The sequence below is a fragment of the Bidens hawaiensis genome, unplaced genomic scaffold, assembly GCF_021521415.1.
Source record: "Bidens hawaiensis isolate Kalapana, Puna unplaced genomic scaffold, B.hawaiensis_p1.1 tig00068797_1, whole genome shotgun sequence".
NCBI lineage: Eukaryota > Viridiplantae > Streptophyta > Magnoliopsida > Asterales > Asteraceae > Bidens > Bidens hawaiensis.
Window position 1 is genome coordinate 5,862 of NW_027502147.1, and position 22,894 is coordinate 28,755.

General features: G+C 35.1%; 3 protein-coding genes and 1 non-coding gene across 5 annotated transcripts; 3 read left to right on the forward strand and 1 right to left on the reverse strand.

Annotated features, from left to right (window-relative positions):
* The first annotated feature begins 1,154 nt into the window (after window positions 1–1,154).
* LOC143605257 (pyruvate kinase 1, cytosolic-like) lies at window positions 1,155–6,313 on the forward strand. The gene is made up of 16 exons (XM_077081437.1): window positions 1,155–1,347; window positions 1,482–1,578; window positions 2,397–2,494; window positions 2,594–2,749; window positions 2,988–3,065; window positions 3,220–3,351; window positions 4,064–4,144; window positions 4,250–4,321; window positions 4,416–4,505; window positions 4,601–4,745; window positions 4,827–4,915; window positions 4,986–5,081; window positions 5,464–5,531; window positions 5,617–5,716; window positions 5,805–5,864; window positions 5,964–6,313. Exons 1-16 carry the CDS (start codon window positions 1,279–1,281, stop codon window positions 6,114–6,116), a joined length of 1,584 nt encoding a protein of 527 aa, XP_076937552.1. The 5' UTR covers window positions 1,155–1,278; the 3' UTR covers window positions 6,117–6,313.
* Window positions 6,314–6,708: 395 nt separating this feature from the next.
* TRNAR-UCU (transfer RNA arginine (anticodon UCU)) lies at window positions 6,709–6,781 on the forward strand. The gene has a single exon. It is a non-coding gene; the product is annotated as a tRNA-Arg (tRNA).
* Window positions 6,782–11,933: 5,152 nt separating this feature from the next.
* LOC143605256 (uncharacterized) lies at window positions 11,934–16,901 on the forward strand. Of its 2 annotated transcripts, XM_077081435.1 has the most exons (8): window positions 11,934–12,488; window positions 12,612–13,056; window positions 13,719–13,863; window positions 14,289–14,342; window positions 14,440–14,531; window positions 15,477–15,712; window positions 16,344–16,511; window positions 16,603–16,901. In XM_077081435.1, exons 1-8 carry the CDS (start codon window positions 12,173–12,175, stop codon window positions 16,698–16,700), a joined length of 1,554 nt encoding a protein of 517 aa, XP_076937550.1. In that variant the 5' UTR covers window positions 11,934–12,172; the 3' UTR covers window positions 16,701–16,901. The 2 variants fall into 2 exon arrangements, with proteins under 2 accessions (XP_076937550.1, XP_076937551.1); XM_077081436.1 differs by lacking the exon at window positions 14,289–14,342 and having other exon boundaries at window positions 11,935–12,488.
* A 2,720-nt stretch (window positions 16,902–19,621) lies between these two features.
* LOC143605255 (leucine-rich repeat receptor-like protein kinase PXC1) lies at window positions 19,622–22,038 on the reverse strand. The gene is made up of 2 exons (XM_077081434.1): window positions 20,693–22,038; window positions 19,622–20,351 (listed from the first exon to the last, which is right to left on the reverse strand). The coding sequence occupies exons 1-2, from the start codon at window positions 22,032–22,034 to the stop codon at window positions 19,693–19,695; spliced, it is 2,001 nt and encodes a 666-aa protein (XP_076937549.1). The 5' UTR covers window positions 22,035–22,038; the 3' UTR covers window positions 19,622–19,692.
* Window positions 22,039–22,894: the final 856 nt, after the last annotated feature.

Consider the following 22,894-nt stretch of genomic DNA (forward strand, 5'->3'; position numbering starts at 1 on the left):
GCGTGTCAAGCCTACAGTTCTTCTAATTTATCATCTATCATATCATTCATTCTAGCTATCCGTGGGTCATGAATCAAAACCATTTGTCAATTGGGTTATAACATAGTGTGAATTTTATTCATTATTCGGTTAAGTGCCATTTTTATACACGAGTAAACGACCTGAACCAATTTTTTTTTAACAAAACTAAACGAACCGAACTAATTTTGTAACAAAAAATATTGTTAGGTTCATTTATTTTTGTTACAAAATTAGTTCGGCTCATTTATTTTGACCATTGGATTAAGTAAATGAGAAATACATAAAATACTATTTTATCCCTGACTTAATGGAAAAAACAAACGTGGTTAACGAAAAGTACTAAAATAGCATGGTATTGGAAACGTCTGGTGTTGATTTGCAAGAAATTTAAAAAAATGTACTAAAGTTGCGTAGTTGGTTAATGTATAAAAATAATAAATAAAATCCATACTATGTTATAACCCAATTGACAAATAGTTTTGATCCATAACCATGAAAACTATAATGAATGAGATGAGAGATTAAAAATCAGAAGAAATGTAAGCTTGACACCTAAGCTTCAACGTTTTCGTTTCTTTTATTAGTATAGTAAGATAAACCTCACTATCACCGATTGGATGTGGCTCAATGGTAGAGCACTCACTTTACTAGTGAGAGATAGGGTTCAAAGCTCACTATCACCGATTTACATGAAAGATATAAGGAATGACCCTGGCTTGCCAGGGTTCTAGTCCTGATCTCACCCGGTTTTACCGGCTCCTCGTTGTCGTGCCGTTTGGCAGGCGTGAGGGTTAGGTTTTATCCGGGGAATCCCTTAATAGGTGGACCGCTAGAGGCTCCGTCCGTCCGAGCTCGTGACCAGCTTGGGCTACCTTTAGTGAATAGGGGCCGCATATGAAGTACCGACGTACTTAGTTGTCGTTCCAAAAAAAAAAGTACAGTAAGATAAAATAAGATAAGATACAATACGTGAAAGCCGACTTGTTTTAGGATGGATACAACCGTGGAAGAAAAGTCAAAAACTATGTGGCGTGTTAACACTTGAACACCCCCACCCAAACACAAGTTTAACGTGTTTGAAGACAAAAGTCGGAAGTCAGTTCACCATATTCTCCTCTTTGTTTTAATTATTATTATTATTATTTATAACCAATTCTCCTCCATCCGATTGACGCTACCTTCCCATTTCATTTCCTGTTGTTGAATTAATTACATCTATCTTTCAGTAGTAATCTTCTGTTAATAATTTCAATCAATATGCATTCAAATCACCTCCTTCTCGAAGAGCCTATCCGCATGGCATCAATTCTCGAGCCTTCTAAACCTGTAAGTGTTATTATTATTATTATTATTATATTTCAATTACAGATCTGTTTCGAATTGATCGTATGTGACTTCACCTCGTTTATGTGTAGGATCTGGTTATATTGAATTAATTAATTGTGAATTTTTATTTGTAGAATTTCTTCCCTGCGATGACGAAAATAGTTGGAACCCTAGGTCCTCGGTCACGTTCGGTTGATGTTATCTCCGGTTGCCTCAACGCTGGCATGTCTGGTCAGTTTTTTTAATTCAATTGTGATTTCTTATGTAAATAAGCTCCAGATCAGCTCGTTTTAATTGTTGATTAGTTATTAATCTATATACATTTTTTATTATTTTATATATTTTGAGAATAACCTTTAACAAGCCTATACTCGGCTCAAGCTCGTGTGCAGTACCTTAAATGAACAAAGCTTGGCTGTGCGGTGTAAAATTATTAGTTAGAATTCCAATAGACTTTAAAATTGTTAAGCCCTGTTGGGCTCGATTACTGAACGGGCTTCATTTGAGGCTCAAGTTCGGCTCGGGATCAGCTTGTATACATTTTTTAATTATTTTATGTGTTTTGAGAATAACTTTAAATGATCAGCTCGAGCTCGTGTGCGGCACCTTAAATGAGCAAAAGCTTGGCTTGAGCTCAGCTGTGTAGTGTAAAGTTAATAGTTAGAATTCGAAAAGAGTTACAAGTTACAACTTAAAAATACACAAGGCTCGAGCTCGGGCTCAATTACTAAACGAGCTTTGTTGAGGCTCGGCTCATTTTAAGCTTTTTATTAATCCAATTTCAAGTAGCTCGGGGGCGTCTTGGCTTGTTTGCACCCCTATTTGTTATACTCGTATAGTGATGGCAAGCATGCAAGCCGATGCTGCATTGTAGTTTTCAAACGCCGAAATAATATTATGCATATAGATGATCATTATTCATTAATTTCTATCTCCAGTGCCCCTTGACCCCCATCTAGTTTTGCACTTTGAAGTTGTCTTTGATTCCATTAGTTAGGAATAAATGAGATTTATTTACTGACCGTTTGGTGTGTTCTAATGTGATTCAGTTGCTAGATTTGATTTTTCATGGGGAGATTCTGCATATCACCAGGAAACTTTGGATAATCTGAGGACCGCGATCAAGAGCACCAAGAAACTTTGTGCTGTATGCTATTTTTTCTTTCCTTATAACCTATTTCATTTAATCATTTTCATGTAACTACAAATTTTTATCTTCATTTAAAATAATTCATTTTATTTCCAGGTAATGCTCGATACAGTTGGCGCTGAGATGCAGGTTGTGAATAAGAGTGAGAAGGCCATATCTCTTCAACAGGATGATAATGTTATTTTGACCCCTGATAAAGGTCAAGAAGCTTCTTCTCAAGTACTGCCAATCAACTTTGATGGATTAGCTAAGGTGAAAATGGTTTTGCCCAATTTATCATTATTATCTTTATTGATTTTAACTTAAGTAATTGATGTCATCCATGTAACAAGGAAACTATGAAAACTTGTAGCTCAGTTAATTTTAGTGCTTTTATTTAATATGTGATAATTTACGATAAAACCCACAAAATTTCTTGAAGTTTTGCATTTTGGTAACATACTGTAGCGGTTCCTATACGCTTATGAGACTGTTTATATGATCTTTACAGGCTGTGAAGAAGGCTGACACCATTTTCGTTGGTCAATACTTGTTCACTGGAAGTGAAACCACATCTGTTTGGCTGGAGGTATCCGATTTCTTCCTTTTTTTTCCGTTCATTTTAAAACTATAGCAATTAGCACAAATATGATTTTCACATCGACACATCCCATTTTAAGCACACACATGCAAAACCAAATCTTGAAAGCATAAATGATTTGTTTTTAACTGGATTTGAGCAGGTTGATAAAGTGGATGGCAGTGATGTTGATTGCAAGATAAAAAATTCGGCAACTTTAGCTGGGTCTTTGTTTACTCTCCATGCCTCTCAAGTTCATATTGATCTGCCTACACTCACCGAAAAAGATAAAGCGGTGAGCATGTTCACAATTGTTTGTTTCAGTTTAAGGAGATTTTTGCTTCAATTTTTTTATCTAGGCGGTTTATTAATAGAAAATTGAATTTAGAAGCTTCTTACATAAGCGCAAAAAAAAATTGAAATTCAAATATCAAGAGCATAATGCCGCACCATTGAACTATAAGAAAGCTGTTATAATTGAACATGTTATCTCCTAATTCATATTCTACTTGGTTACATTTAGTTTAAACAAAAAAAGTGGTAATTACTCGTGGACAAATGTTTCTTTTTTCACATTAAATATCTTAAATGATGGAAATTGTATATTTTGCACATCAAATACTTTTAGGTTCATCATCAGGTTTAAATAGTCTCTCTAACTCGCTTAGGGATTTTAACTGTTAAGTGCCTTTTCATTCATTCTTGTAATGAAAATAAAACATAATGCTTGGTGAATTATGTTAAGAAAAATGTGCAACACTTTTTGCCTGCTAAACATTATTGTGTGCTATTATCAGTAAACCAAATTGTCAGGATTTGCTGCCAAATTATCCTAAAATTATGTGTTTCGATGATTTGGACCGTTTCCATGATTATTTATGAAGTAAAAGTGACCAAACAATGGCTAGCTAGCACTGTTAATCTTTTTTTCTTTCATGATATTGTTTATAAGTTACTTGATTAATTATTTGATAGTTGTGCTTTGCGGTTTTATCTCCCTATTTCAGAACATTAGCTCTTGGGGCGTTGCAAACAAAATCGACTTTCTTTCATTGTCATACACACGCCATGCACAAGATGTTCGTGAAGTAAGTGTGCTTTTACAGATTTGCCCATATTTATATTTTGCACATGTGCTAGTACTGCCACTATATCTATATTGTTGTTTTTATCGTTTTGACATACAATTGCAGGCCCGCGAATATCTTTCTAAACTTGGTGATCTTAGTCAAACTCAAATTTTTGCAAAAATTGAAAATGTAGAGGTAATGATTTTATCCATTTATATGTTTTTTTGTGTTTTAAAAAAAAAAGTCTTTTTGTCTTTAAACTTCTTAATATCTTCAATTTGTTCTACAGGGTCTAACTCACTTTGACGAGATCCTTCAAGAGGCAGATGGTATAATTCTTTCACGTGGAAATCTTGGCATTGATCTTCCACCAGAAAAGGTAATTTATTCACTTCGGGATCTTCTTGGGCCATTTTTTTCTTTTATATATTAATGTTTGTTCAAGCTTTAATCCGACTACTATAAATTGTGCAGGTGTTTTTATTTCAAAAAGCTGCTCTTTACAAGTGTAACATGGCTGGAAAACCCGCAGTGGTTACTCGTGTTGTTGATAGCATGACTGACAATCTGAGACCAACTCGTGCAGAAGCAACTGATGTTGCTAATGCTGTATTAGATGGTTAATATCTTGTCTTAAATCCTATAAATTTACATGTCAGCACATTAATTTCCTGTTAAATAATCATCATATATTTTACAGGAAGTGATGCAATTCTTCTTGGTGCTGAGACCCTGCGTGGATTATACCCTGTTGAAACGATATCTATTGTTGGTAAAATTTGTGCTGAGGTAACATATCATCATTTGGAAATTTAATGCGTCTTATTTATGTTCTTGTTTAATAAAATTAATTTTACAGGCAGAAAAGGTTTTCAACCAAGATCTTTACTTCAAGAAAACTGTCAAATATGTTGGAGAACCAATGACTCACTTGGAATCAATTGCTTCGTCTGCGGTATCCTTTATTTCTTGCTTGTATCTAGGGGTGTAGCCGAGCTCTCGTGATTATATATACATAATAGTATTTAATTTTTACAATGACCAAAATGTCTCACGTGCAAAGGCACATGACTGGACTTTATAGGAAAAATTAATTTTCATTAGTGAAAAGGGCTTAAAATATTACCTTAGTTAAAAGGACACAGCATGCAATTTGGTGTAAATGTAAAGGACCGAAAGTTTAATTTACTCTAGAAAAGTTTATATATATATTATAAAAGTCAAGGTCTGTATATGAGACCTGGGCTCTGCTCATTTAAGCTTGTCTTGGTTCGAGCTCGGTCAGCTCGTTTTGTTTAATGCAAAATACTGATAAGAATATTTAATCGTTATTTTAGGTTCGTGCAGCCATTAAAGTGAAAGCATCTGTTATTATCTGCTTCACTTCATCTGGAAGAGCTGCAAGGTACTTTATGCTTAATCAATGGGTGGCACTTTAGTAAATAAAAATATATTCTCGTATGCTTACAAATAAGTTGTTTCAAATGCAGACTAATTGCAAAGTATCGGCCAACAATGCCTGTTCTATCAGTTGTCATTCCTCGGTTAAAGACTAATCAGTTACGGTGGAGTTTCAGTGGTGCATTTGAGGTATGCTTATCTCTTGTTTTTTTTTTCTCTCACAACAGTTTATTTTATAAAAACTAATTTTTTGTTATTATTTGAAATGAACGATTAGGCAAGGCAATCACTTATTGTTAGAGGTCTTTTCCCCATGCTTGCCGACCCTCGACATCCTGTAAGTTGGAATTTATATATAATTTAAAAGTAAAAAGATTTAATCATCAAAGCACTAAAATCTCTTTATATATTAGTAACCCGATTCTTGTATTTACAGGCTGAATCTACAAGCGCAACAAATGAATCAGTTCTAAAGGTTGCACTAGACCACGGAAAAGCCTCTGGAGTGATTAAATCACACGATCGAGTTGTTGTTTGCCAAAAGGTTGGAGATGCTTCGGTTGTTAAAATCATCGAGCTTGAAGATTAGAAATCGTTTGCATGCACGCATCATTTGACAATATTATTTAAACTTGTGTTTATATCATACATTCCACAGTTTGGTTTGGGGCAAAGTTTTGTTATAGAAAAATCGAAATTATGATACAGTATTTAATACCCCTTGCTTCATGTCTTAATGTAGCTTTTGATAAAGAATAGAATAAAAAGGGGTTTCTGGTTTTGTTATTTCATAGTTTTGTAGTTTAGCAAGTATTATGCCCATGAGGTGATCTTAGTGTATCATATATTTAGCTTGTCGAGTGAAAAACAAGCTTAAAATTGAAGTTCTCTAATGATTACCAATACGTCTAAATCGTGTTTATGTTATCTAAAGGCATTCAAAATATAAGTTTAATAAGTTAATGTCTCTCTTTCGTCCACGTTCACTGTAAGATCTATTTTCGGCGTTATGATTGTATTGTTGCTTTCTTTTGATGAAGATTAAAGTATCTGATACAAGCATGCTGTAAATCATTTTTACTTCATATATTTTGTTGCTTGAAATAGTTCAAGAGCTTGATTTTGAAATAATAATGATGTACTCTTGTTATATAAATTTAAGTGTAGCGGATAAACAAGAGGCGCCCATGGCCTAATGGATAAGGCGTCTGACTTCTAATCAGGCGATTGTGGGTTCGAGTCCCACTGGGCGTGAATGACACTTTTTCAGATATATTACTTTTAATGTATACACATTATATCATATCAGATACATACATCCATTATTAAAATACTCAATTTTAATCCTTATAAACATACAAAACAGAATACAAACTCAATATACACTTATTAAGATATTTAATTTTACCTACAATCCAGCATATCAAGATATAGTTTTAGCTTTACCTGTCACTTAACTTGCTTAGATTAAGATACGGTTTCAGTTTTAGCCGTAAAAAAAATCGCTTATGTTAAGGATACCATGTTACTTGTTAAATGATCTGCTTCGGTTTTATTGTAACACAAAGTCACAAACTAAACCGATTAAAGCATCAAGCAACAAGTGTTTTTAAGCCTAAGTAAGCATCCTTTGGAGGTATTTTTGGGTGCATGTCCATGCACAAGTATATGGTAGGATAGATTATGAGGTAAAGAAACACATGTTTTTTAAAAGCATGTCGCATGGCGTCCTTGGGATTTTTGAAGGCATTTTTGGATGTCTATCCTTGTAAAAGTATGGGATTGGATACTATTGGATAGATTGCAAGAGGGCAAACGTGCTAGAACCATAGACCCTTCCATTCCTTCGTCAAGTATATATCTGTCTTTCCCAAACTCCATTTCTTTGAGGGTTGATAATTTTAATGCTATTTAGAGATGGCAATGGGTTAGATTTGGCACCGGTGTAGGCATTCCAAATCCATACCTAGTTAGTAAAGCACATCCCAAACCAGTCCTAAAACCTTCGGCACATAAGGTATTAGGCAAACTTGTGAGTGTTAGGTGTACCCGTTAGTTTATTTAAAATACTTGTCGGGTATACCAGACAGAAAACCCGTTGGGGTGTAAGGTATCTGTCATGTTTTGACAAATGATAACTAGTCAACTATATCGGTAAGTAACTACTAATCAAATACAAATTACAAGAATTTATTACCATAAAACGATGTCAATACCTAATCAATTACAACTAATAATTGTTATAAACAAGTTTTGACAAATATATAATGTTCCAAGTTTCATATGATACATCCAAGTCTATCAAAAAACTAGAAAAAGAAAAAGAACAAAATAGCATTTCCACCGAAAATATATCATAATTTTTAAGGTATACTATATGTCGGGCTACTCGGGTGAACATGGCTATCTTATCGAGTAATTGGACATATTACAATCCCATACCAGACCTAAACTCGACCCATACTCCAATAGGGCGGGCATTACCTATCCCAAATGTTTCGGGTTTTCCCATTAGGTTTGGGTTTAGTATCTGTTGTCCAAAGAAAAAGACACTCAGGATTCATGAAGAATCTAACACCGGATATTTCCTCTAACCAGGGCCAGCCCAACCTTTTTAGAGGCCTAAAACGAACTTCAAAATTGAGGCCCTTTTAGAATCACGTAAGCCTAGCAAAATAAGCGAGTGGGGCCATCATCCAGTCTGGACGACCCATTGAAATAAAAAAAATACTAGAAAACGGAATCAACTGCAAGACAATGAGAACAAATTGATGTCAAAACTTCTATTAGTCGAACCATGATTGCCAAACACTATATATTTTCCAAAAACCTTGCAGTTTAATCATGTCCGGTCAAATTTCTTGAAGATTCTAAATATTGCCAAGTGCCAAGTGAAGGCAAAATTTATAGCCAATACATTAGATTGCAAGTTTCGATTAAATATAAAATAGGTTTGGAAAGACGTTAATTTAAATCTTGAAATGATAAACTAAGTGCTAAGTAATAAACTTACATTTAACAGTGTTAACAAGATTGCTTAGATTGGTCAAATTAACATGTTCTTGATCAAAACTTAGATATGTAAGTGCACTTTATTGAAAAACATATATATACACTTATACAGCTTATGTAAGAGTGAAAGCTGATATGCAATGTTGTTGCATGAACAAAGTTAAAAACCAGAATTGCTTCCTCTCTTTGAAAACTATAAAAGCATGAAAAAAATAATAAATTAAAATCTACGCAAACATGAATATCGAATAAAAATCCCACACAACTCACTATTACTTCAAAAATATGTCTAATGAAAATTGCACACTGCTCATTGTTTCTTAAAAAAAACCTATGAATACCTTTGATAACCATTCAAAATCTGTGAGAAACATCAAATTATCTATACAAAATATGAAACATTTAAAGCCCTAGTCATAAAAACTTGGGGGCCCTTGAAATTTGGTGGCCCTAAGCTAGGGCTTCACCTAGTTACAAAAAGGGCCGGCACTGCCTCTAACAATGAAGATAGAGTGCATGTTATGATAGTTGAGGGTGTGAATAATGTCCTAGGACGAATTGGATACCTTGGTGAATGTTGACGTTGACTAGGAAGTTAGTGACACCTTGGAGACCGGTTAGTATGTCGGGTTCTACATGAACGATTGCTCTTATCAATGAATTTTTGGTGAAAGTGATGTTTACTAGTTATCAATGAATTTTATTGCATTTAACTTAGACTTTAGACAAGTAATCCAACACTTAACACTTTTAAACCCCTAATTTGACTATTTACAGCATTTTAGTCCAATTCAAACAATCATTGAATTTTTTTTTGTGTGTATTATTTTCATTTTAAATAAAAGGATTCAATTACAATAAAGAGGCAGGTAAACGGACAACAAGCTGTGCCGCCACCCATTTTGAATGGCAAAACCGATTCTACTGAAAATAAAATTATCATTGAATTGAAATCATGCCAACAAAATATTGGATTTAATTTAAATTCAATTTTATCTTTATCCTCCTTTTATATTTATCCAAATAGTTGTTGATATGTTGGACCCAATTATTGTTTTTGAGGCATATTATGATAGGGCCTTTATGCACTGACATATATATGTATTCGTAGTTCTTGTTTTTAATAATAAGAAATCATCAAAACCAAAATACATATAAAATCAAAATATTCATAAAATATATACACTAAAAATTCAGAATGTTATATAATTAGGATTTACTATTCTATAGTGTTTTCTCGACAAAATAATGTCATAACTAATCTAGATAAAAATACCTATTGTATACACTACACCATTAACAATCACTAATATGTTTACATTGTACGTTAAAAAATTCAAACTTCTATTGCTAAAATTCTACGTTGTCACATAAAACATATCATGAACTAAGGAGTCACACACGATGATGTCCAAAATCGATAAACATATGTAAACGATGAAGTCATAAAACCATGAATATTTCAGCACGATAGATTATAAAAGGACACACAAGATTGTTGCAATTAACTAACATTTGAAGCTAAAGTTCACATTATCTTATTTCGGTTAGCCTCCATGTCTCGTAACCAATGTGTATGGAATTTCGAGTCCATTACTATCCTAAGATCCAAACCATGAATGATTCACGACATATTTTTATCAATGTGAAGTTGAATCATGTTAATTATCACAAGCAAACCTGATTCCCAAACACTCATTATGCAAAGCTAATTTATGTTGGCAAACAACAATGCTTATTTGTAGGGGTGCTAACGAGCTGAATTGCTCGCGAGCTACTTGAGCTTGGATTGATAAAAATCTTGAAACGAGCCGAGCCTTTTTGAGCTCGAGCCTCAACTAAAGCGTGTTTAGTTATGGAGTCCGAGCTCAAATAAACCTAGGATTATGTTTTTTTTACCTCAATAATCCTTTTATGGTTACCGCTCCCGATATAAATGTTGGCGTTGATTAGGAAGTTAGCGACACCTTGGAGATTGGCGACTAAGGTATCACACTTGATTGTGAATAAAATCAAATTATCAAAATATCCATAATCGATAAACATACATAAACCGGTAAAGACACAAAAATTATTAATGTTTCAAATAATAGACAATACAAAGACACAAGATTGTTATTGTGTACGTCATCACCGGGCGTCTTTCAACGACTGGTTACACAACCAACATGAAAGAGGTAAATTACGTGTCCCAAAGTAAATCAGGTGGGCCGGGGTTTAATCCCAATACACCTCCACAAGAATGTTGCAATTAACTAACATATGAAGCTAAAGGTCACATTATTTGGATACGTTATACACACAAAACTTTTTTTTTTATAAATAAAATCTTGTTTTTTCAATTAATAAAAAAGCATTCAAACGATTACAGTTGTAACACCCTTGGTAAACACAACATCGTCACACTCTTAGGCAAATCCCACATCGGCCGTTGACAAGAGAGATCCTTGGTTCATAAGTAAATGTCTTGCCTCTTCAATCACCAACGCATTTGGGCTTAGTTGGCTGTGGAGCACATGAAAACTCCACGGTTAAGCGTGCTTAGGTGGAAGTAATACTATGATGGGTGACCTCCTGAGAAGTCTTCATTTGGGCAACCAAAAACAAATCCGTGAGCTCTTCGTGGGCAGAGCAGACAATATTGGTGGTGCGAGGGGCCGAATGTTACAGGTGGTATCAGATCCACTCTTGTGCCGTTCGGGATGATGGGATACGCCTCATCGAGGACGATGAGTCCAAAGGAGGGTTGTCTGTAACACTCTTGGCAAACACAACATCGTCCAACTCTTAGGCAAATCCCACATTGGCCGTGGACGAGAGATCATGAAGTGGTAGGTAAACAAACAACAAGCTGTGTCACAACCCTCTTTTGATTATTCAGTTAGCCTTCATGCCTTGTAACCAACTAAACGAGTATTTGGAATTTCGGATGAATTACTATGAATACTTATACTTCAAGACATGTTTTTAACAAGGTGAAGTTGAATCATGTTGATATTTTTCACAAGCAAACCTAATTCCTAAACGCTAAACACTCTTTACAAAAAGCTAATCTATGTTGTCAAACGACAGGCAATAGTTATTAATAATAGTGCAAACGAGCCGAGCCAAGCCGCTCGAGCTAGGATCAATAAGAAGCTTGAAACGAGCCGAACTTTTCGAGCTCAAGTATGAGAAGCTTGTTTAGGCTTGTTGACGTTGTCTATCATTAAGGTTTACCTCTTTTAGACTCTGGTACTGAACTCAAGCTGAGTTTAACTTGTTTAAGGTTTTTCTCAAAATATATAAATATAATAAAAAAAGCATATACAAACTAATAAATATATAACAACACAAGCTGAGCTAATGCCGAACCTGAGCTTAAAAGACTCGCGAGCTAGCTGAACTCGAGCTCGGGCACTCATAAGCCAAACCAAGCCAAGCTCGTGCTCGACTCCGGTCGGCACATTTATTTGGTAAACAATCCTGGGGTCCACACATTAAAAGCATGATTATGTTTAGACACTGACTAACGGCCCCGTCACATGCCGTGACGTTTCTACCCTCACGTCTTAACAAACTCCGTTTCCCTTTAACCCGAAAGTTAACGTCGTCTCCGATTTCACCGGCAATCTAACCTTAATCCTAACGCCGATGGCATCTTCCGACGACGATTTCCCTCTAACCACCGACAACACCACCACAACCACCCACCAATCAAACTCTAATTTCCACCACCACCACCAGCTCGCCGCAACCGCACACTTATTATCTTCCTCTCAACCGAATCCGTTCAACTCACCGGTACCGGAATCCAACGGCGACGGATACAGACATGATTCCGGCGTCTTCTGTTCGCAACCGGTTGCCGTCGCCGGTCCGTACGAAACCGACTGCGATCCGAACAGATCTAGAATCAATGGTCGAGAAGAGCTTAGTGACGGAGGAACAGGATCTCCCTATAATTACGGTAACAAAACCTATCATTTATCATTATTATTATTATCTTACATAGTAAAGATTAATAGTACAATAATTGTATTGTTTTTTATGAATGATTTTTGATTTCTTTTTTAATATGCTTTGATTGTAGATGATCGCCGTAAAAAACATAAAATCTCAGCTTCGAGTTCCGGCGGAGAGTACCGGAAGGATCGAGAGGAGTGGAGTGATTCAGCGATCGCGTGTTTGTTAGACGCGTATTCCGATAAGTTTCTACAGCTGAATCGAGGCAATCTGCGGGGTCGAGATTGGGAGGATGTGGCTGCGATTGTGACGGAGAGGTGCGAGAAGCAGACGAAGAGCGTAGAGCAGTGTAAAAACAAGGTGGATAATTTAAAGAAAAGGTATAAGTTAGAACGGCATCGGATGATGAATAATATGAACACGAATGGTGGAAATGGAACGAGCCATTGGCCGTGGTTTAAGAAGATGGAGCAGATTGTTGGGAATACATTGCCAATGAAGACTGCGTTGGGGGATGATAATAATAATAATACTAGCAGTGGAATGAGTAGTCCTGGTAGACAGTCTAAGAGGTGTGCAACCCTGTTGTTTATACAAGTTTAATTATGATTTACTGAAATTAAAGATGAATATATGATATTTAGGTGTGTAAACGAGCTGAGTCGAGCCCGGGATCGTCTAGGCACGAGCTCAGCTCGTGAGTAGTTTTCTTCAGCTTGAGCTTTAGCTCGGCTTGTGAGTAATTTTTCAAGCTGAGCTAGGCTCGGGCTCGACTCATTTGTTGTCTATTACTTACTACTTATTTTACTAATATATAAATCTGTATTTTTATATATTTTAATTATAACTTTTACATATAACATAATACATAAAATTTACTTATTTTTATCATATTTTTTATATAATAAAAATTAAAAATTATCATAAAAATATTTATTATAAAAAATATTAAATAAAAATTAGATAAAAGATAAGCATGTTTAGGCTTACGAGCTGACTCGAGCTCGAAAAGTGAAGCCCGGGCTCGTTTATTAAGCAAGCTTATTTTTAGGCCCGAGCTCGTTTAAGCTTGGCATGGTTTGAGTTTCTAATGAGCCGGTCTCAAGTAGTTCAGGAACGCTCGGCTCGTTTACATCCCTGATATTGATATTGAATTGCATTGTGTTCATTATTAACTGTCATGAGGTTCTTAGTATGAACATTGAACAAGTATCCAATCAATGTTTTTCTGCAGATATGCAACAGCAACATCTAGTCCAAGTTGTCAACTCACAACTATGAAGTCAAAACCAGTAGCAAGTGCAAGATGGAGAAGAGTTGTTTTTAAGATTAGTGGTGCTTCTTTGGCTGGAACTGGCCCTCACAGTGCTGACCCAAAGGTATGCTTGTTTTATTTTTTGGGGCAGTTTTATATAATGTCCTCCAAAAACCTACAATTATTTATACGCATTCTTCCAAGATTCATAAAGTTTTTCCTTGTAAAGACACAAATGATATCTTATTTATCCATTTGTTATTAAACAGATTAAAACCTGTTACTTATAACAGTTTGTTTCACTGAATAAATGTCAATAATATTATGCTCTGATATGATTCACAGTACTAATGTACTTTTTAGTTCATATATTCACTAAAAACAACAATTATAAGTACTTGATTTTCTTTTGTTTAATATAGAATGGATTAAATATGTTTGTCTTTAGTGTTTTGAAAGGGTATAAATATGCTATTATGGACTTTAGAAGGATACACACACACACATAATATGTCTACAATCGTGTGAGTTGGTCTATTATTTATGCAGGTGGCCATGCTCATTGCTAGAGAAGTATCTATGGCATGCCATGTTGGTGTTGAGGTATTCATTTTTATTATTATCATATCATTATATGCTACGTTTACAAAACTTTAAATTCATATGAATGTGATTTACAACATGCAAGCCTCTTTTTCAGGTGGCAATAGTGGTTGGTGGGCGCAATTTCTTTTGTGGAGACACATGGGTTTCAGCTACGGGTATGGATAGAAGCACTGCTTATCAGATTGGGTAATATTATTATTATTTCCTGATTTGCCAATTATAAATTTATGATAATACACATGCATAGATTAAGCTGATAACTAAGTTGATGCAATAAGTGGTTTTTATTTTAACTACCCAAATGAATTAGTTTCATATATATCTTTCTAAAGGTTTGTAATTTCATACGCATCCTTCTAAATTTCACAATATTATATGTATAAGTTCTAATGTAACTATGTAAGTAGATTTAACCAATTACTTATTACTGTGAATCATTTTGTCACATAATTAGACTTGTAAACGAACCGAACGAACACAAACGCAGCACTAAACAAAGGGGCCTTTTATGTTCGTGTTCGTTTCTTAAGAAATTGACCGTGTATGTGTTCGTTCGTTAAGAAAATGACTCTGTTTGTATTCATTCGTTAACAGTATAAACGAACGTAAACAAATGAACATAACTGAATATAGATAATCGAAACGAGCATAACTGAATATAGATAATCGAGCGTATCTAAGTGAACACTAATAAAAGTAAACATGAACGTAAATTTGTTGGGCCTAAAAGTTTATTATGACTAGACTAAATTGTAATGGGTTATGTAATAAATCAACTTAAAACAAATGTAAAGCAACAAACATTAATGAACGTAAACGAACGAAGATAAATGAATGAACGCAAAGTCGCAAATGAACATTCTTGTTCGTTCGTTTGACTAAACGAACAAAAAAGTATGTTCACTTAACGTTCGGTCGTGTACATGCCTACACATTATATTCTTGTTTAATCAATGAATAGACAGTTGTAATTAACAACTATGACATTTTTAGTATTTTGAAAAGTTACGTACGACGTTATGAAATTTAGAAAGATATATATGAAACTAAAGTATTGGTACTATGGCATGTTGATGCGTATATCCAGTTGTACAATTTTCTTGATGAACAATGGGTTTCACATGTTACCAGTATGATGGCAACTGTGATGAATTCCATCTTAATCCAGTCAGCATTGGAGAAATTAGGTGTTCAGACTCGTCTCCAGTCAGCTTTTTGTATGCCCGAGGTTTTTGAACCGTACAGAAAACAAAGAGCAATCCGACATCTAGAAAAAGGGCGCGTTGTTATATTTGGTGGTATTGGTGCTGGCACCGGGAATCCGCTTTTCTCAACCGACACAGCTGCTGCTCTTAGAGCTTCTGAGAGTATGACCCACAATCTATAATATTCTACTTATTTATCTTGACAACAGCAATATTATTACCATTAAAAAATATCAAATCTTATTGGTTTTCCTTTCTAAGAACTTCTTGGTATCTGACATTTTTATAATAAGCAAGTGCATGAATTTGAAACAAACATTACATTTTTTCCAGATTTTAGTAACCAACTTGCATATTAGTATGAATTTTAGCAACAAATATTTCATAAGCTTGAAAGCTATTTGCTGCTATTTAAGTGGTAGATGTGCATATAGGGGTGTATATCTGCCACATGGCATCTTATGCGGCATTTACTAATTTGAATATTAATTTTATGGAAATAACTTTTTTTTCAAACCCATAACTATTTTTGAAATTTTCGTTTCACTTAGGTTTTAGAAGTTTATATTTATAAATTCAAACAAAAATGATCATTTTATATGACGTCAACTAGTGTGAGTTAAAAAGAGGTTCGTTGCTAAAATCAGTTATTGATATAAATTGATTTTTGTCACACTTGAAAAGTTAATATAAAGTTGGTTGCTGGAATCCTGAAAATTGGTGTAAAGTTTGTTCCATTTTGCTCGCCTCAGAGAGTTTTATTAAACATTAATAGTGTATTGTTTTCGTGCAGTTAACGCAGACGCCTTTATTAAAGGTACAAACGCAGACGGTGTATATGAATGTGACTCCATGAACAATGTTGCATTTGAGCACATTTCCTATAGAGATTTAGCTTCTAGAGGCGCGTCACCAATGGACATGATGGCTGCAACATTTTGTGAAGAAAATGGGATTCCTGGTTTGTTTCTTTTCATAACGCCTCTTTTTTAAATATTTTTTTATTTACATTTTTATTGAACACATTTGTATTTCTTTTTTAATTTTTGTAGTTGTGATATTCAATCTTCATGAGCCTGGAAATATTTCAAGAGCCTTAACCGGAGAACATGTTCGCACGTTAATTGATCAAACAGGAAGGATCGACTAAAGCTTAACCGTCGATGGCTTTAGCAGCCTGCTTCTTGTATTTGTTGTGTAATTAATATTATTATCTTGACATAGATGTCTTAGTTATAGTCCGAGCGTTGGGTATAGTCATGATGTTAAATGTCAATCAACCACAGGTTTTAGTACAACGGTTATCTGTATTAATTGTTATCCTAAATATTGGATCTAGTAGTTAAATGGGTTCACTTGACAAAGATTTGTGTTCGTGATGGGTTTAGTAAGGGTTGATCTGGTTCTTGGATCGTCGTTTTTATGTTCTATCAAGAGAAAATTAGACCTAGTTGCGTCTAAGTAATGTCAATTACTTTTGTACATCAATCTTTAGTAATGTCAATTTACATGCTTTTTGGTTCGTCACACCTGATTATGTTCCGAGTGATGTCATTTTAAGCTTGCTAGGATTACACTGCATTCTCGGGTTTAAAATACAAACAAAAAAAATGATAAGATTGGATAGGGGAAGAAATGAAAACAAATTATATATTTAAAAGGAATTCTCGAGTTAAAATAAAAGAAAAGAAAAGTAAGTGTTAATTATATTCTTGAGTTAGATCAAAAGAAAAATACAGGTAAACAAATTTTAACTTTACAACTATGTCCTCATATCAACATGAAAAAGAGAATTGAGATATGATAAATTAGTAATATTGTAATGGGTTATAAACTTTCCTTCACAATCATCCCATATTTGGTTGGAAAGTTTTGAAGGAAAAAAGTCTAAGTTTTCTTTCCATTCTCTTTCTTTTCTATTAATAAAAATTTAAAAACAAAGAAAGAAAAATTTTCCTATCTTTTCTTTTCAAATCTCTTAAGTAAAAAACTCGGATAGTCTTAATATGTTTTGACACAAAGGTGTTTAATTGTAATGGCGTGTCGCATGATAATTAATAATTGTAAATTTGTAATGGCATGTCGCATGATAATTGATAAGTTAAAAAATTATAATTGTTGGGCCGTTTGCTTAGCCTGGGCCTTATAGGCTGATGCTTTAGTGCAAGCCCAAGTACATCAAACAATTAACACTTTCTTTTGCTAGATAATAAATGGTTTATAGATTTTGAAATACAAAATGATGGAGCCACCGACAAATGTATGGTAGGTTATGGAGTAACCAAGTGTTTTGACATTTGTGTTTTTGAGGTTATTAAGTGTACTGAATCATTGCTATAAAAGTTGGCATTTTGATGTGATTTTATTTTTGAGTTGTTTGTTAATTGTTTGATTGCTTAGATAATCAAAAACAAATTTATGTCTTAAGCATCTTAATTGCGTGATTAAATGCCATCACCAGCTAGCTCGGGTGATCAAGTGGTTTATTATAATGTTTCCTCCTGGGAGGTTTCGGGTTTCGATTCTCACATGTGTATTCTACTTACTGAGGAGAACAACAATGTAAGGGGATTTGAACTTGGATAAGGAACGGTTGATGTAGGAGCTTCCCTTCGGGTACCTTCCAGCCAGACTAACGCAATTAAAAAAAATTGCATGATTAAATACACGATTATACAATCTTATCATTTGATTGTCACGTTATTTTTAATTGTTTAATTTAATCAATATGATATATACGTTTTCCAGAAAACAAGGAGTCTACATCAAATCCATGTCTTTATATAATTATATATAAACTCAAAAACTAAAATTGCGGAAATAATTAAAGTATTTTCCGTTAAGATTATTGTTAAAGAAGTTGGGAGCATTCTATATCCTTTGCCGCTTTTTGTCTTCAAATTTCTACCAAATAACCAACCACCTTCCTTTTTATGATTAAGTGCACTACATGTCACATGTGATATTAATTCTTAGGCTTTTTTTTTTATTTTTTTTTATAAACATATGTAAATATGTAAACCAGGATAAAGAGGTGGCTTCCAGAGAGGTACTAATTGTCTTCTATATAACATATAAAGCAAAATGTACAAGTGCATTTTTCGTATTCGTCAAATAAATTTCTAATAGGTCTTCTTTGAACATAGGCAAATTTGGAAGAGTATATATAAAATTTCTCCTAATTTCTCCGCTCGAATGGTACATACACATTCACTACTTGCACATCCAATTATTTTTGTTTATATACCAATCCTATAACACCCCCCCCCTACTTTTCCATTTTACAAACGTATTTACACTAAATTGATATGTAGAATTTTAACATAAAGAACCCAAATTGATATGAAAATGTCAACTTGGTTTGAACCTATAAGCGTGAAATGATATTCATTCAATCAATCATATTCTACTCTCTTCCTCTTTGTGTCCCAGACATCTACTTTCACATACCTTAGTTATTGGCTTTGTCCATTCGCCTTCTCCTTTCACAAGAAACTTGGTAATCGTTTGCTCTTAAACGAAGCTATTGGGCCAATGACTCTGACAACGCTTTCTCAATTAAGAGAAATCATGTTGTGGTAGAGCTCATATTCCTGCTTTGACAAATCCCTCTCTAATGTCATGTATTGGTCGACCACACACGACCTTTGACTAGCTCACTTTTTTAACTAATGACCAATATAACCAGTATAATTTATCTTGATCCTTAGACGACAAATCCCCTAATCCACAATTCCACATAGACCTAAAATTTAATTTTCTCTATGATTTTTATTATTATAATAATAGAAAATTACAATATTTAGTATTTGGTTTGAGTGAAAATGAAGTCAAGCGTGTAAAAGCATGAAAAGCAAATAAATGGAGCAAAGTGATGTCCTGGGGACACCATCAATTCAAGCATGAGCTTTTGCAATCCTGAATTCTCACTTTCTTTCTTTTTCCTAGCTTTTACTTTATTATTTTTATTAAATACATTTAATAAACCAATATTTAAAATTTAAATTCAAATCCTTAACTTAATTTTCTTCACACTAACGTTACAATATCACAAACCACATAATAACAAATTAAAGGAGAAAACAAGCAACATATCAAACGGTTGATATTTAACAAACTAAGATGGAAGAACCATCCAACGGTCAATCTTCGGTTGTAGCCACCGAAGGCGACATTGAGTTACGTGACTCGTCATTATCTTCCCCTAATGGTGATTGCTCGACACGAATCTCCTCAATCATCTTCACAACTTCCGCCATTCTGGGCCTCTTTTCGGGCGGGCCCGCCACACAAGTCATTGCAACATGAAGCATTGAAACAAGCTCTTCTTCAATATTCTTGTACCTTAACAATTCTTGATCAAACACTTCCGCGGTCCACTCATCACGCACCACAGACCGAACCCATTTTGGTAAGTCAACGGGTTGTTCCTCTTCCTCAACACGAGAAGGTGACGAGTATTGGTTTGGAGCCCGACCCGTTAACATTTCCATTAATAATATTCCAAAACTGTAAACATCTGCTTTTTGTGATAACCTTTTGGTCTCGAATTGCTCGGGTGCTTTGTACCCTCCTAGTCTAGCCGTGGCGTGGGCTGGGTTTAAAAGTAGTGATAGCCCGAAATCAGAAATGCACGCGTTACCATTCTTGTCTAGTAACACGTTTGATGATTTTATGTTACCATGAGGGATTCGTGAAGTTTTGTACTCTTCATGGATATGGGCTAGCCCCCGGGCTGCTCCTAACACCATACTAATACGCGTTGTCCAATCTAACGGGATTCTTCCTGGTCCACGGTTTCCTGTAACCATTAAAAATTAAAAATCTTTAAAATTTTAATCTCAAAATCTCGAATTTGTTCACTTGATCACCGTAAGTGATTAAATCATCAATGTTGACGGGTTTCCTAATAAGTTTCCGTAGAAAACCTGTCAACATTGAAGGGGAAAAAGGCTAATTTTTCAAATGATTCAGCATTTAATCGCTGATAATTTAGGTTCAGGAAGATCTACAATCATGATATGTTCTATGTGTTTGTGTCAACCAAACTAATTAATCAATCAGACTAACTAAAGCAACATCAAGCTCTAAATCAAGAAACATACACAAAATCAAGTAACTTATAATCAAATAACACATTACCATGAAGTAGCAAATGCAAGCTTCCATTAGGCAAATAATCATAAACCAAAAGCTTCTCTTCCTTAGCATAATAATAAGCTCTCAGCTTCACCACATTCGGATGCTTAACCTTCCCAATCACATCCATATACTGCTCAAACTCCTTCCGCCCACACGGGTTCGCATCCTTCAACCGCTTCACCGCCACCACCGTACACCCATCGTCCAACACAGCCCGATACACCGTCCCCAACCCACCTTTCCCGAGCATCTCCGCAGACGCCCTCAACAAATCCTCCAACTCAAACTTCTTCTTCTTATCAAAAAACACCAACTTATTATCATCACCACCACCACCACCACCACCAGCATTGTTAGCATAAACTCTGCTATCACTTCCATAGCTACTCCGACTCTTCCCGATATCCGAACCGATCTTCGAACCCGATGTGGCTCGTTTTCCGCAGTAGTAAGCTAACAAAAACGACACAATTACCAAAATTAGAACCGAATTAGCGATCACTATCGCTACGATCACTCCAGGGTGTAACCCTGATCTATGACTTTGCTTAATATTTGAAGTTGTGGGTAACGAGCTCGGGTTCGATTGTACGGTAACTGGAGCATTATTCATCGACGAACAAGCGGGTAACGGACTCGATCCGCATAACCCTTTGTTCCCGGCAAAACTATCAGACCCAAACTTATTCACCAGGTTTTCTGGTAGATGCCCGTACAACTCATTGTACGAGAGGTTCAGGTTGACTATATTCATCTTTGTTGCCAGCAACTCCGGAACAGGTCCGGAGATCTGGTTACTCTCCATGCGGAGAGTAACCAGACGGGCTAATTTTGCTAGCCCGTCTGGGATGGGGCCTACGAAGTTGTTTGTGGACACGTCAACCCGTAGAAGGCGAACTAACGACCCGAATTCTGGCGGGATGGGGCCGGAAAGGTCGTTGTTGGAGAGGTAAAGGAGTTTGAGATTGGTGCATTTTGTTAGAGATGAAAGGGTGCCGTTGAGACGGTTGTTGTGGAGGTCGAGGATACGGAGTTGGTCGAGTGATGAGAGGGAGTTTAGTGGGCCGCGGAGGTTGAGGGAGGGGAGGATGATGGTGGTGACGCGGTTGTTGGTGCATTTGATGCCAGTCCAGTGGGCGGAGCATGCGGTTGAGTGAGTGGTGGAGGAGAGTGTCCAGTTGGATAGGAGGAGGTCGTGGGTGTCGGTTTGGGAGCGGAATAAGGAGAGAGCCGCGGTGTCGCTGTCGGCGTCCGCGGTGTCGAAATCCGCGGTGGGGGAGAGGGAGAGAGAAGGTGGAACGAGGATGAGGAGGAGAATGAAGAGGTAATGGAGGATGTCCATTATGGGATGGTAAGTGTGTTGGGCGGGAAATACATGTGATATATATATATATATATATATATATATATATATATATATATGGGTGTGTGTTTTTAATAGTGAGAAGCAAATATTTACCAACACAATTAGGTTATGGATAGATTGGTGATTAGGGAGGGTTTTATGATTCGTTACACTTAGTTGGATTAGGTGTTTTGTGGTTTATATATATGATGAAAGTTTAGAAAATTCGGATCATCGTCTTAATTATATTATATTATATTGTGTTATGTTGCTTATTCGGGTTGGTCTATGATTAGTATTTGGTGTAGGATTTTGTCTTATTTTTGCATTTTCTTTTTGGGACCTTTTAAGGATACACTATAGGTTATGATTTGAAAGAAAAAGTAAATTGTATTGCACGGTATTATTTTAAGTTTTAACGGATTGTTTGTGTGTTGGAAAGTGAATAAATGATGTAATTTTAGCTAGGAAGAATGTTTTGGTGCAAGAAGTGATAAAAAGTATTAAAATTTTATGCTATCTCTGGATAAAAAACAGCTCCAACTTTAATTTTATGTTGTGGAGCAAATGAGCAATTGGTGTGACTTCGTTTTTAAAATGATATTTGTTGTTTAGGGTTTTTAACGTCTTGCTACTTGTAAAAATAAAAATTGTTTGAAAAGAAAAACAAAACATGTTTTAAATCGTGTGTTAGCTTAGTTAATGTTTTAGACAAAACAATAAACTCTCATTTGATTATATTAATAAAAAGTCAAATAAATGTAGTATTTTCTTTTGTTATTGGAAAATAAATAAATTTATTGTTTTGCATTAAAAGTTTTAGCTACATTGTAACTTTTAACTTTTAACTTACTAAC

Bases quoted from the DNA above. Each gene is read 5' to 3' on its own strand.
- LOC143605255 (XM_077081434.1), bottom strand. From the start codon at position 22,034: ATGGACATCCTCCATTACCTCTTCATTCTCCTCCTCATCCTCGTTCCA. The intron at 20,352-20,692 runs GTAATGTGTTAT...TAATGGTTACAG, and splicing joins CTTGCATTTGCTACTTCATG to GAAACCGTGGACCAGGAAGA.
- LOC143605256 (XM_077081435.1), top strand. From the start codon at position 12,173: ATGGCATCTTCCGACGACGATTTCCCTCTAACCACCGACAACACCACC. The intron at 13,864-14,288 runs GTATGCTTGTTT...TTATTTATGCAG, and splicing joins CTCACAGTGCTGACCCAAAG to GTGGCCATGCTCATTGCTAG. The intron at 14,343-14,439 runs GTATTCATTTTT...CCTCTTTTTCAG, and splicing joins CATGCCATGTTGGTGTTGAG to GTGGCAATAGTGGTTGGTGG.
- LOC143605257 (XM_077081437.1), top strand. From the start codon at position 1,279: ATGCATTCAAATCACCTCCTTCTCGAAGAGCCTATCCGCATGGCATCA. The intron at 2,750-2,987 runs GTGAAAATGGTT...TGATCTTTACAG, and splicing joins ACTTTGATGGATTAGCTAAG to GCTGTGAAGAAGGCTGACAC. The intron at 3,352-4,063 runs GTGAGCATGTTC...TCCCTATTTCAG, and splicing joins TCACCGAAAAAGATAAAGCG to AACATTAGCTCTTGGGGCGT.